This window comes from Cygnus atratus, chromosome Z (assembly GCF_013377495.2).
Source record: "Cygnus atratus isolate AKBS03 ecotype Queensland, Australia chromosome Z, CAtr_DNAZoo_HiC_assembly, whole genome shotgun sequence".
Lineage (NCBI taxonomy): Eukaryota > Metazoa > Chordata > Aves > Anseriformes > Anatidae > Cygnus > Cygnus atratus.
In genome coordinates this window covers 52145499-52159560 of record NC_066396.1, presented here as the reverse complement: position 1 = coordinate 52159560, position 14062 = coordinate 52145499, and the positions used below count along the sequence as shown (strand labels likewise).

Below are 14062 nucleotides of genomic sequence, written 5' to 3'. Positions count from 1 at the left end.
AGTTTCAAGATAATAAGAGTTCCTAGCAGGCAGCCACTTTATTAAGGCTAAATCTTGCCCTGTGCTTCAGATATTAAACTGTAAAGAAGCAGTGTGTTCAGTGCCAGAATGAAGTTGCTCTGGGGCAAAGTTCTTCCTTCATTTTCACCTCTCTGTTGTAAAGCAGCATTACAAATTTCTTAAATAATGTTTCTAATTTCCACTCCCCGTAGAAACAGATGAAATCCAACACCTATTGCTATTATTCTGTGATTATCCGAGCTGGCCCATTCTGGTTTTAGGGAACTGAAGTGTTTCTTCCACCTACAACTTTCTTGCCCATGTTTGTTTCCTTTGATTCTTCTTCCCATGACATATCTTTTTGGCCTTAAGAGACTTAATTTACAAGATACTCTCTATCCCATATAGCATTCTCTTCACAGAGCCTCTGCTCATACTTTATATTAGTAACTAATCTGTAAGACCCCTACCTAGCCCGTTTCTTTTGCCCAGGATTTGGGCTCACAAGGGCTAAAGTCTCACAAGTGTTCCTGACACTGTAGGCTTCACATAGTTCACATGTCCCTTGTCAGTCTTGTATGATGGCTGATAAAGTAATATGGGCCTCAATGTGCTTTTAAACATTCCCTTTTTACAGAAGAATCATCTGCTAAATTAGAGAAATATTATCTTGATGCTGGAACGATATTAAAGTGCTTAATTTGTTACAATTCTTTGTCTTCTCTTCTAAATTAAGTCATCCTGAACTTTTTTTTTTTCCCCCAGATTTATTGTTTCACCTCATTCGACCTGAAATTTATCATGACAAGGTCTAGGGACCTCCATGCAGTTTGTTGGAGTACTCCTCCTGGTGAGAAAGCTAATGAAGGTACAGGAATTCTCATCCTCTTTTTCCTGCTGCATCAAGCACTAATATGCCATTACTGTTTCCTTTAGGGCAATGCTAATAATCTGAAATACTTCTCAGCAGTCCTTCCTGTTTCAGCAATCCCCCATCACAGAAAAAGAACACAATCAACTTTAGAGAAAATCTTATTAGATATTTTGTTGCTCAATTTATGTTTGCAACAATGCTAAAGGAACCCATAAAAACATGGAATTATTTCCCAAAGGTGAGCCTTCCCTTGCATCTGCAACTTTGTAATGAGAGAGCATACAAGAAGAGATGTGTGGTTGAATCTTTCCACATAATCCAGATTTCAAATTAAAGAACCCACAGCTTCAGAAATCACATCTTCCGCCCACTCCTCCTCACTGTGGCCCTTCAAAGGGTTTCATAACCAAACCTGCCTATTCTGAGGCTGGTGTTACCAGTGCCTCTGGACTTCTGACTACAGGCACTGCTTCTGACCCAGCTGCCTACTCGTCTCCCAGGCCAACACACTAAAAATCCTTAGTTTTGTTTCTGAACTCTTTGGGGAAAATGTCATTGTAGCCTCTTATCTTTGATTTGTGCCATAACATGGTGATTCTGCAGTCTCCTTGAGAAGCTGCTTTTAGAAATGTAGGCAATAAGTTTATTTTAAGACCTGGAGCTGTCTTCTTGAAATGCTCCTGTATTTTTTTTAACCTTAGGAAGACATGACGGGTATGTGCAGTTTTAAAGAAAAAGTCCTATTCTGAAAGGGTGTAATCACTAAGAAGATGAAATATCTCTGAACTTTGAAACTGCTTGCTGCTAGTTTGGTATGGAACAGAAATGATGTATGCAAAGGGAAGATGGCCGGAAGGGTTGCAATGGAGCAGTCCCAGCCATCATTCAGTCCTACTGCTTACCTGTTCACCATCACCAGCCACATACCCTGGCAGATGCAGGCTGCTGACTTCCATAGAGGTGGTCTGAAACAATCCAAGAGATTCCTGAAATGTCCTCAACCCAACGCCTATTGTGTTTTTTCTGTTCAGGGCTACCTAAATCAGCAGGTGTGCAAGACAGGAAGGCTGCTCTGACATAAGTAGCACGTGGGAATGTCCTGGTACCAGCAGTAAATGTTTCCTCTGCAGGTGTAAGACTCCTTATTTCTTGTCAGACTGAGGTGTCAGCCTGATCAGGCAGTCTTCACTGATAGCCATGATTTTTCTTCCTGTTCTTTTGTATGAAATTTCCACTTGTGAGAAGTATAAAACAAGCATATAAAGTGAAACAGCGTGTGAGAAAGTGAGGGCTGTTTCCTTGAATTTCTTTGTTGACTCTTTATGCCTGTGGACTGTTAGCAAAGATGACTGCAAAACTCTGGGGCAAACATTAACACAGCAATGCATGTGAAATTATTAGTTTGGAACACAAAAACAACTAACTCGAGACACAATAACCACTTTATCTCCACAAGAACAATTTATGCAGGTGCGGCCATGGAAAATGCTAGCACAGGTTGTGGGTGTTACCTGGAGGAAAGGAAATACTGGATAGCTGGAGGGTGCCATAAATGATCAAATGGCAGCCAGGGCCCAGCCCATGCCAGGTAAGGTATTTGTGGGAGGCCTGTAGACAGTGTTGTGAGACTGAAGCGACACATCCTGACACCTTTCTCCTCCAGTATTTCCCCTCATCCACGGCTGGCCCCACGCTCACTGTGGGCACTGGTTTGAGTGCAAGGAGGGGAGGCTGAGCCCCACACCTGCCGCAGGGCCTGCTTCCACCCTGTGGGCTCCTCGGGGCAGACGGAGGATTGCAGATACGGTTACAGAGGGCTCGCAGAGATCTGAATGCCTTTAAGGAGGTTCCTGCACTGTTAGGTGGCAAACCTGCCCTGGCCGTGATGGACCTCCGCAGCATTAGAGGTCTCCGGTCACTGTGCGTGGTGCAGCAAGCTGCTCTCCACCCAGTGTGTGTTTCAGGGCTGCATCTCTGCAGAACATCACGGCTATGGAATTGCTGTTCCCTTGTGAGCACTGTGCTGAAAGTAGAAACCATCTTTTTTTCTTAAATTGGATTAGCAGGCTGTGAGATGAAGCAAGGCTGCCTGCCAGGATACCCGGCCACATGAATAATGTAAATAAACCAAACCCCGCAGCGTTCAGTGCTGCAGTGCCCGGGGACACGCCCTTCAGCGCTGCGGTGCCCCGGGGGCCAAAAGATCCCCGGGGCCCCAATTTAGTACCACCCCCGGCCCCCTCCATCCGGGCGCGGGTCTCGAACCCGGGTCCCCACTTCAGCCCCTCCCAGCGCCTGCCCTCCGGCGCCCCCTCCCTCCCCGCCCGCCGGCTTCACGTGCGCCCGCCGCCCGCGAGCATGCGCAGAAGGCGAGGCGGCGTCCCGGCGAGCATGCGCCCTGAGGCCGGCAGCGGGCGGGGAGCGCCGGCGGAGGCGCGTCGGGGGCTGGTGCAGCCTCGGCCTCGGCTTCGGCTTCAGCTTCAGCTTCAGCCTCGGCCTCGCCTCCCGTCCTCGGTCGCCATGGACGAGCAGAAAGTGAGTGCGGCCGCGGCGGGGCCGGGGGGCGCCCCCCCGCCTGCCCCCCGTGACGGCGGTGTCCGTTAGCGGAGGGGGGGGGGGGGGAGGCCCTGTCACGGCGGGGGGGGGGGGGATGGTAACACGCGTTCGGGGGGGGGGGGTCGGGGGTTGGTGTTGGGGTTAGGGGCGGAAGGCTCCGAGGTGGCTGCTTGGCCCCCCGAAAGGGCTCCCGCTGCTGTCGCCGCCAGGGTGGAGCTGCTGGTGGTGGTGGTGGTGGTGGTGGTGGCCTGACTCCCGCGGGTCAGGGCTGTTTGCTGTCTCACCGTGGTGTTGCTGCGCTCGCGCCCGTGAAGGTGAGGCGTGAGTTGCCCGCAAGTAGTATTCCTCGTAAGTGCTACGTCAGCCTTAGTCTGTCTCCCCTTAAGTGAATTGGTCCTTCAGGGAAGGAAGGCGTGGGGGAGAGGGCTGCAGCGCTTTGGGTGCTGCAGGTGGATCCTCCCGAGAGGCCTCATTGATCGCGTGTGAGTGTCGGTGCTGCCAAGATGTTCTGAGCACAGTAGTAATGTTGCAGTTCGCCTCTGATTTTGCCGTACTTCATCTCTTAATTTACTCTTGTCCATTGTGTCGTCTTAAGTACTTTTCCAAACTCTGTCAGCTTCTATGTATGTAAGAAGTGCAGAAGATTAAATTCGTAGAGGCTAGGTAAGCAAGTCTTTTTTTGTTTGAAACTTGAGCTGCACCCAAAGGTTCAAATGACATAGGATTTTGTGTCATTTGAACCTTTGCAGAAGCTGAGTTCTGCATCCAGCCGTGTCATAAAACTTCAGCGACTTGAACAAGCTGATAACTTGCTTCTTAAACAGAACTGATGTAATTGTTTAATTTGCTGAAGTTTACTCTTTAACTTTTATGAGGTCCCCAGCTGCTTCAACAGGTGCTGTGCGATGTCAGTTACTGGCTATTCAGAGAGAGGTATATTGTCTTACTTTTATTCTTCTGGCAAGACTACGAGACACCACATGATGCAGGGCTCCATCTCCTTTTTCATAGCCTTTTATGTGCTTCATCCTTTGCCCATCAGCACTGTTGCTTTACAGGCGCCATGTCCTCTTTCTGTAAAAAGGGTGTTAGGTTCAGAGAACAAGAGAAGGGCATAAAACTGAAGAACAGCGTAGAGCTCAGTGATAGCAGCAAAAATGTCTTCTGTATAATAAATGTGCCATATTACTTCGAAAATTAATTTGAAACTGACCCTTATATTCTCACTGAACACACGCTAGCCAGAGAGGAGACTGAAAGAAAACTACTTATAATAGGATTATATGAAATAATGCATTCATCAATGGGCAATAGGTTTAAATTTCCTGTGGTTTAGAAATACCAAGAAACTTTACTAAGCTTGATGCTGTAGTCATTCTTTTACAAATTAACTTAGAATGTAAACGTAAGCTGCTTATGCTGGTAATTTTTCTAGCACTGCTTTCGTTTTGTGTAACTAGTGAATTTTGAGATATCCCTTTTATGAGAAGAAATGGCACAAGTGGAGAGGCCTGAACGTTTGTGACTTGGTATGTTTGGAAGAAAATTTCATGTATATTAATGATTAGAAAACATATTAGCAGTTGAAAGCTGACTTTCTGTTCTGGTGGCTTGGGCATTGGTGGTGTATTGAATTAATGCGGCAAGGTTTTGGTAGTTGGGAGGCTGCAGGGGTGGCCTCTGTGAGAAAATATCGGAGCTGTCCTCTTGTCAGGTAGAGACAGTTCCAGCCGGCTCCAAAATGTGCCTGCTGCTGGCAAAAGCTGAGCCCACCAGCGATGTTGACGGTGCCTCTGTGATAACGTTATTTAAGAAAAGTCAAAAACACTCTGCAGCAGCTGTTGTGGGAGAGAGGATTGGGAAAGTGTGGGAGAAGCAGCCCTGCAGCCCCCCAGGTGAGTGCAGCAGGAGGGCAGGAGGCGCTCCAGGCAGGCAGCAGCAGTTCCCCTGCGGCCTGTGCAGGGAGAGGCCCCTGGTGGAGCAGGCTGTGTGAGGGATGGTGTTCTTAGTTTTTTTTTTTTTATTTTTCACTTTCCTAATCTGTCATTAACTGGCAATAAATTCATAGGATCATAGAAGGGCTTGGGTTGGAAGGGACTATAAAGATCTTCCAACTCCAACCCCCTGCCGTGGGCAGGGATGCCACCCACTAGATCAGGGTGTCCAAGGCCCCATCCAGCCTGGCCTTGAACACTTCCAGGGATGGGGCATCCACAGCTTCTCTGGGTGACCTGTGCGAGTGCCTCACCGCCCCCATAGCAAAGGATTTCTTCCTAAAGTCTAATCTAAATCTACCCTTTCTTTAGTTTAAAGCCATTACTCCTTGTCCTATCCTTACACCCCCTGACAAAGGGTCCCTCCCCTGCTTTCTTGTAGGCCTCCTTCAGGTACTGGAAGACCTAATTATCCTTCCCCAAACCGAGGAAGGATACCTGTTTTTCCTATGGTGGCAATTGCTGAGAGATTTCCTTGTCCTTATCACAACCCATGAGGTTTCTCATTGTATTTTCTCTCCCTGCCCCGCTGAGGAGGGGGAGTGGAAGAGTGGCTTGGTGAGCACCTGGCCACCAGCCAAGGTCAACCTGCTGCAAGCAGTTAAGAAAAATTCTGTGTGCTGTTGGTGGATGTTTTTAGGCCTCTTTCATCTGTGTTTGCAGAAAACGCCTAATTTTGTTCAAGTTTGATCAAACCTGATTTAGTTTTTCTTTGGAGAAATGTGTGTCTTGCTTAAAAAGGTCCCTACCCACTGGTCAGTTTACCTTTAGATGTAGTGAAAACCGTGTTTGACAGTCATCTTAGAGCTGCTGCTGTGTATGTCAGATCGACTGTGCAGAGGCTTTCCAAGCATTCTTCAAATGTAGATCTTTTCCTTTAGTCATACACAGCTATAAAAACCCGAAGCATTGTCCAGTACCATGTACAAGAAGACTAATTTTTTTCCACGTGGTAGAACTGAGTAAGCCCCAAAATCCCGGTTGAAAGAGGATTGGGAGTTTTCTTGTTCATCCAAATTGACAGTTACGTTTATAGGATCTAAGGCTTAACTGTGGGCTGACATGCAAAAACAATTGCTTCTGGTCAGTAATGAATGCAGAAGCAGCTGGCTGGATGATGGCATCTCATCTGGCAGTCTGTGTACAAAGGTGTCTTTAAATATGTTCTATTTGAACCAAACAGTGAACAGATTCTGTAAGGAAGCGATAAAGGCTTACTGTACTGAGCATTTCTGAAAGAAGCCAGTCTGGTCTTGTTTCTTCTCCTTACAGTCCTGATTCCAGTCATTGCTAGTGGTCGCCTTGTGTCTTTTACAACATGCGTTGTGAAAGTGCTGTGTAAAGTAGTAGAATTGTACTTTCCTCTGCTAGAGATTTGACACTGAGCATGACACTGTGCAAAGAGGCAATGGGACAGGGTACCAGTAAGCACCTTTGAGAAATGCTGAGGAAGGGAAGAATAAAACAGCAAAAAACAGCCTTAGGACTGTTGAAGAAGTTCCTTGTAAGGCAGGTAGCACATCTAAGTGGATGCTATGAAAGAATAAAACATTCTTCTTGCTTTTTAGCAAACTAACCATTTACTACTGAGCTATTCAGAAATTGCTCATGGGAGGGAGTGGGGATGAACCTTTGCAACATCTTTTGGGTAGTCTAGGTGTTTATGAGGTGTGCTTATTAGCTCCCCGTCCGCCTTGATTTCCTGTATGTCGTCATGTAACAATGTTAAGCTTAGCAACTTGAAACTCAGTCCAACTGCTTAATTTCAATTAAGATAGCTTCGACTTTTTAAGAAGCCACATAAATCCAGCATTTTAGATTTAGATTTGTTTCTAGAACTTACACGTTCAGTATTCTGATCTCTTCAGAACGTGAACTGTAGAATTAGACTTAATTTTAAGTACCAAACATTGATTTATTTTTGTCGCATTCTTTGAATGAGTGACTTCTTAGCAAAATTAAATTTGTTAGACTCTTTAATTTAAAAAATGTGTTTTGACATGCTTAACAATTTTGCATGTTGAGCGCGTATTTTGTAAGCTTAATCTACTGCTTTTTAATGGCTAGAGGCAGTATACCACAGATAAAACCTTGTTTCTCTTTCCCAGGTAGCAGTACACTTCTGTCTTTGAGGCTGTTCTCCGTTGGAAGATACAAAGTGTTTACCAAAGGATTTTACAACTTGCAGAATAGGTTTAAAAATCACTATTACTTGTACTCCACAGATCATGTAGAATAAACTGCCAGCTTAGTTATTTAACTGCAGCTTCTTTTGACAATGGAAAATGTTATTTTTTTTTTCTCTGGGTTTCTTTTTACTTTCTTTGTTTTCTTTACTGGTTTTCTGCTCAGTTGTATAAGCGCTAGTTCTATCATCTGAGTGTGGTGACAGTAAGTGGTCTGGTTGATTAGATGACTTGGGAATTTCAGTAATATGGGTAGCAAAACACGTAAAATAGTATATTGCAGAATAAAGTCTTGAATTTTCGAAAACTAACAACTAAAGATCTTTAATTTGGTAGAACACTTAGGTCTTTGATGCTCTTTTTAATGAAATATATCTTGCAATTTCCTGTCAGAAGAGTTGAATCTGCCACAACTAGAACATGTGTTACGAATTTCCATATATGTTGAAATGGTGATGACTGATGTCCTTTTGCGACTTCTTATTTGTTTTTGTAATTCTAGGAGACTCTGCAAAGGATTGTCTCTACTCTAGCGAACAAAAATGATGAAATTCACAACTTCATTGACACGCTGAACCAAACAATAAGAAACGTACAGGTATTTATGTTAAGACTCATAGGCTGTACCTCAGAGGGGACCAGTTTTCCAGTTTTGTCAGCTGTAAAGTGGTTGTGTAGTGTATAAGGAATGGGCTATAAGAATCAAACTTAAACTATAACTTCATGTTGGAACCACATAGGAAAACACTTTGCTTTTGAAGTGGAAGGTGTGGTACCTCCATTTGAACGGTATAGTGTTTTTGCTTTTCTGGAAAAACAAACAAACAAAAAAAAACCACTATTTTGGGGGGGGTTCGATTTGTTTGGAAGGGGGAATCTGTTTTTGATGTGTGACCTCAAACTCCTGTTATTTACGGGTAGTCTGTTCTTTCAGACATCTGTTTGGCAGATTGGGTAATGAGAACATCTAGATACTTCAGGGAAATTCTTTGCTTTTTCCCTTTTTAGTAGTTGCAAATTGTTGGGCTTAAGTCAACAGTTAGATCTGTTTTTTAGGGTATTTGCTCTAGGTTCAGTTTCCTTCCGCCTGTCAATAAGCAGTAAGTCGTTTCTTGTTAGAGCTGAGCCAATTTAATAGCTGAAATGGAAGTCATCTAACAGATTTTTCATCTGCCTTAAATGCAGTTTATAGTTTCACAGGAAGTTATTTTATATGAAACTGGATATCCGCCTCTTTACAAACATCAGGTAGCTACCGTATAATTGCAAGAGGGAAATGAAGGCCTTTTAGCACGGAACAAAGTTGCCAAATAAGTTGGTTCTGTGCAGGTTTCTGAGTATCACAGAAGTTTTCATGGATTTCTGTTGTCAGTGCCCTGATGTTAAGTCTGCTTAGGAGCTACCTATTGTTCTTAGTGTTTTCTCCTCTTTGCTAAAGTGAGGAGCAATAACAAGGTATATAGTGGTCTTGGCAAAGTGTATTTGGGCAAACAATGTGATTTTCAGTCTTAGTCTGCATGGTTTCCAGTACAAATTGCGACAGTCTTCAATTCTCTTTTTAGGTAAACTCTTCTAAAGTGATCCGTGAGTTGGATGAAGAATTTGATGCTCTGTATTCAGTGCTGGATGAGATGAAGGGGACTATGGCCAACACTATTCAGCAAGAAAGGGCTCATAAAATTCAAGCTCTGCATGTAACTATAAAATTTCTTTTATCTAGTTGCAAAAATTTTCAGATGTAGTTTTAAACTGCTGTTTTAAGTCTTAACTTGAAAAAAAGGCTATGGTAGTGTTGCAAGAAATACAGTAACTACAAGGTAAATGTCTTTTTTTATTTAAGTGCTTCTCTGGTCTCTACTAGGATTCTTCATGGTCTCTAGTGCATTTATGTTCTGGACGTAGTTACATAGATAGAAAGTGGTATAACTTATAACTTACAGGTGGAGAAGGGCTTCATAGGAGAAGGACTTAGTTACGTTTGCTGCCATCATAGCATGGTTTGGGTTGGAATGGACCTTAAAGACCGTCTAATTCCAACCCCCTGCCATGGGCAGGGACACCTCCCACCAGACCAGGTTGCCCAAAGCCCCACCCAGCCTGGCCTTGAACACCTCCAGGGATGGGGCAGCCACAGCTTCTCAGGTAGCTCGGTCCAGTGCCTCACCACCCTCAGAGTAAAGAATGTCTTCCTCATATCTAATCTAAATCTACCCTCTTTTAGCCATTACCCCTTGTCTTATCACTACATCCCCTGACAAAAAGTCCCTCCCCAGCTTTCCCATAGGCCCCCTTTAGGCACTGGAAGGCCGCTGTAAGGTCTGCCCGGAGTCTTCTCTTCTCCAACAACCCCAACTCCCTCAGCCTATCTTTGTAGGAGAGGTGCTCCAGACCCGTGATCATCCTCACGGCCCTCCTCTGGACTTGTTCTAATACGCCCACGTCCTTCTTGTGCTGGGGGCCCCAGAGCAGAACGCAGTGCTCCAGGTGGGGCCTCACGAGAGCAGAGCAGAGGGGGACAGTCACCTCCCCAGCCCTGCTGGCCATGCTGCTTTTGGTGCAGCCAGGATACGGTTGGCTTTCTGGGCTGCAAGCGCACAGTGCTGGCTCATGGTGAGCTTCTTGTCAACCAACAACCCTGGGTCCTTCTCAGAGCTGTTCCCAATCTGTTTTCTGCCAAGCCTCTGTTTGTGCTTGGGATTTCCCTGACCAAGATGCAGGACCTTGCACTTATATTTCTGCTTTAAGTCCTTCTGAAGAGCCTCAACAGACAGAGGTCTGCACACATCGAGGAATACCTGAACTTTAAATATTTAAAGAATACGTGCTTCTCAATAAGTTGTAGAAGAATTTCATCTGTGGCTTGTATCAATTATTTTATGTTCTAGTGAAGCAAAACTGAAGTTAATCTTGCAGGTAATTGTTCAGGAGGGGAAAACTATTTTAGTAGTTACTCTTATGACTGTCTGACTTGACTGTTGAGAAATGTTCTGTTAATTTTGTTAATATCTGTTAGTTTTCTGGTGGTTAATCTAATCTGATCAAACAAGGTGTGGTTTAACCACATTCTGAAGGGTCATCAGTGCTGTACAGTAGTACCATGAATCGCTGCCTGGTATCTGTGTTAAACATGAGAGCTGCTATTTAAATCAGATGAGGATGAAGACGAATGGAACGTTGCAGATCACTGATGCAGTCATTAAGTCCCCTACTCATCTTTCAGTTGAGGCTGTTCTCTGACTGCAGGCATAAGGCATACTTTCTCTGCTTGATGACAGGTCAAGCTTCCTCTGGAACCGAGGCACTGCAAGAGTGCTTTTCCTAACAGGGAATCTACCACTCTAACAGAAGAAGACTGTTGTGCTGAATGTATCAATCCAAACCATTACCTTTTGTTTGGAACTGAAAACTTTTGTATGAGGAAATCAAAGAGCTTCAATAAGGTCTACAATTCCTGTTTAAAGGAATTGACTTGCTTAATTTATTGTCTCCTTGAAGTGCTTATACTGTAATTCCGTAGTTGATTAGATAGATACCTTTGAGAATAATCTGTAACTTGAATTACTTTGCATATTAGTTTAAATGACTGAGGATTTACTTGTTAGGTTGGTCCTTCACAAATAATTTCCTTGAAAGTTAATGCTGAAAAACGGAAATTCTTCTTTGCCCTTGCTTTGAAAGTAATTTTTTTTTTTTTTTAATTTTAGGGCAGTGTATTTTAATGACACTGAAGTACTTATTTTTAATTCTCAAATGGTGATGTATATGTGAACTGGTCATATAAGCATCCAGTTACTGTGTCACTTCTGCAAAGCTGTTTGGAAATGCCTCTGGCATTTGCTGCTCTTTGGGGTGTTTGCTTGGGACATTTTGGCAGCGTTGCAGTATATCTAAGTTTGTCAGCTTTGAATATCCTCCAAAGAGGAGAGCAACTGTGTTAGATGAATCACAGCTTGTGTTAACTGCGTGCTTCAGGAGTTACCTGGAAACTGTGTGTAAACCTTTAGCAGTTGGACTGTTCCCTGCTGCTATTTTATCCTTGAACAGTGAATTTGAGGTGCATCTGAGGGCACCTGGGAGCTGACCAAGGTCAATCCACCCCACTTGCCAAAACTAGTTACACTTGTGAAGTGTCTGAGAGACCTGTCTGTTCTCAAAGTTGGTGCAACTTCTAGTTGCCTTTGAGCCAGTGACTACTTTAGAGTCCTGTTTAGTCTTTTCCGAAGTGTTTTAGAGAAAATTAGTTACTTGATGTTGATTTGTTCTGAGATATTATAGGATTTAAAAATATCACATGGGTTGAAATACATCTTGAACAGCTATACAAAAGCTGCTGGCAGGTTTAAAATGTGCATCTTGTTTGACCTTGTTTGTATGTTCAGAATCCTGTGGAATATTCAAAATCAATCTGTTTAGGGTTATATCCGTAGTTTGTAATATCAGAAGTTCAGTGTGGACTACTTTATTTACTGTAAATAGTTTTTTAGTAATAGTGTTTTAGTTAACCCTGAAAGGAGTTTCTTTTACTCCCTTTTTTCTCTATTCCCGTTCCCTTATCCCCTGTTCATTATACTGCAGTGTTCCTTTTTAGGATTGTCTTATGCCAGTTCTGGAGCTTGCAGGAGAGAAACTATCCTTCCTTTTTTCAGTGTTACTCCTACATTAAACAATATCAATTAATTGATGAAGAAAACTTCTGTAAGTAGAAAGAGAGGTGTACATGGACTTAGGCATTTCATTGCTTATGATATCCTAATGTTGGGAGAAACAGGCCTTAAAAATCAAGTCTGTCATTTAAGTTAGGCTTCTGCATTCACCACCTGCCAAGCTTTTGGACTTATAGGACATGCCATGAAACACCGTGCACTTGTCAAGTACAGTGAAGTTCTTGCTAACACTGTGTATGTCAGTTGTAATAGCCTTGACTAGCTAAGGTAACTTTTAAGTTGTCAGAAAGTCATAGCAAAGTTGTGTAGCTCTAGTACTGGTAGCTTGCAAATCACTTTTCAAATGTGAATACATCAAATTATTTTGACTTTCTTATTTTACTTCAGAATCAGCTTAGCCAGTGTGGCAATGCCCTCGAGAGTTCTGAAGAGCTGCTGGAACTTGCTGCACGGACGCTGAATATAATGGACCCCACGGAATTCTCAAAGGTAGAAAACATTAAATGGATATGCATTAGGCAGGTGTTGGTATTTGGCTCAATTTGCAACAGCCTTTACATTATGGAACTGGACCCTGCAAACTTAACAGGAATACTGATTGTAAGGTTCATGAGGCATATAGAAACCACAGTTAATGCTCTGTAGAGGAGTTGAGTCAGTAGTCTTAAGTTTTAATTTTCTTTTGTCAAACTGTTCTGTGAAGGTCTGGAATTCAAAGAAGTTTAATTTGTGGTCAGGGTCAAATGTGATTGTCTGAGAGAATTCACAGAACTGCATGAACAAGCTGAAGGTTTTTTTGTGTTCTAGTTTACTTAGTATTAGGGTCTTGCACCATTACTGTACGTCTCTGGGCAATTCCTTGCAGGCTTAGTAACTCAATCAGAAGTATAGGGTTAACTTGAATACCTGTAGCAGGCTGTTTTCAGCATTGACCATTGTGGACCTAACTGAGACATTTGTTGCTGTGTTCCAGATGTGTAGGGTCTGTGGCTGGAAAAAAAAAAAAGCAGAGGCTACGCTCAGGCCCCGTATAAATACACAACTACATTAACCTGTTCCAGCTTTCTTTCAGTTCTAGAATCAATATTACTTAATGATGCTAAACTGTATGTATAGAAATGTTTGAGACCTTACATGCTCAGCTGTGAGGCCGGTCTTCATTTGTCCATCATGGTAGCTAATATATACAATATCTAACAAAATAAGTATTTTCTTCTGTAGAGTGAGTGGGGAGGGAAAGAAATGCCTTCTCCCGGATAACTATCAGTGTTTACCAAATCTGTATTGATGCTAGGTAAGTCAACCCGGAAAGTGAAGGTGAAATAAATCTCTGTAAAATTCAACTGAAACTTACAGTGTGAGTGGTGGCCACACCTCAAAGCCATGGCAAGTGTCCCATCATTTGCCCTGTTACGTGACACTTGAAAAAACATCTGTGTTCTACCTGCAGCTGTTCTTAGATGACAAGATGTGTTTCTGTTTTGCAGAACTTCATGCAAGCTGTGGATCTTTAATTTGTAACCCTGAACTCTTTAGCTGTTCAGAAAGATCTTATGAAACTTAATTCAGGGCAGCTCTTCCTGCACTCCTCCATACCTTCTAATGTATTTGTAAACACCGAAGGCTAGAGCTGGATTTGGGCCGCACGTTGAGGTTCTAATACAAATAATGCATACGTTGTTACAGCCTTTTTGTAAATTAGAGGCGACGTGTCTAACTGGAAGAAGAATACACTTACAAACTAATAAAATATTTGTAGATATACACTGACTAGGTACAGCAGTCTCT

General features: G+C 43.3%; 1 protein-coding gene across 4 annotated transcripts in view; it reads left to right on the top strand.

Annotated features, from left to right (window-relative positions):
- Window positions 1–3238: 3238 nt before the first annotated feature.
- Window positions 3239–14062, top strand: part of FSD1L (fibronectin type III and SPRY domain containing 1 like) — a 32752-nt gene continuing 21928 nt past the window's right edge. Inside the window, exons 1-4 of one of the 4 annotated variants that reach the window (XM_035570095.2) lie at window positions 3239–3409; window positions 8113–8208; window positions 9173–9304; window positions 12662–12763. In XM_035570095.2, coding sequence (XP_035425988.1) covers window positions 3266–3409; window positions 8113–8208; window positions 9173–9304; window positions 12662–12763 — 474 coding nt within the window. In that variant the 5' untranslated portion in view covers window positions 3239–3265. The remainder of the gene's footprint in view (window positions 3410–8112; window positions 8209–9172; window positions 9305–12661; window positions 12764–14062) is intronic. The other 3 variants (XM_035570096.2, XM_050716244.1, XM_050716245.1) reach the window with 3 other exon arrangements.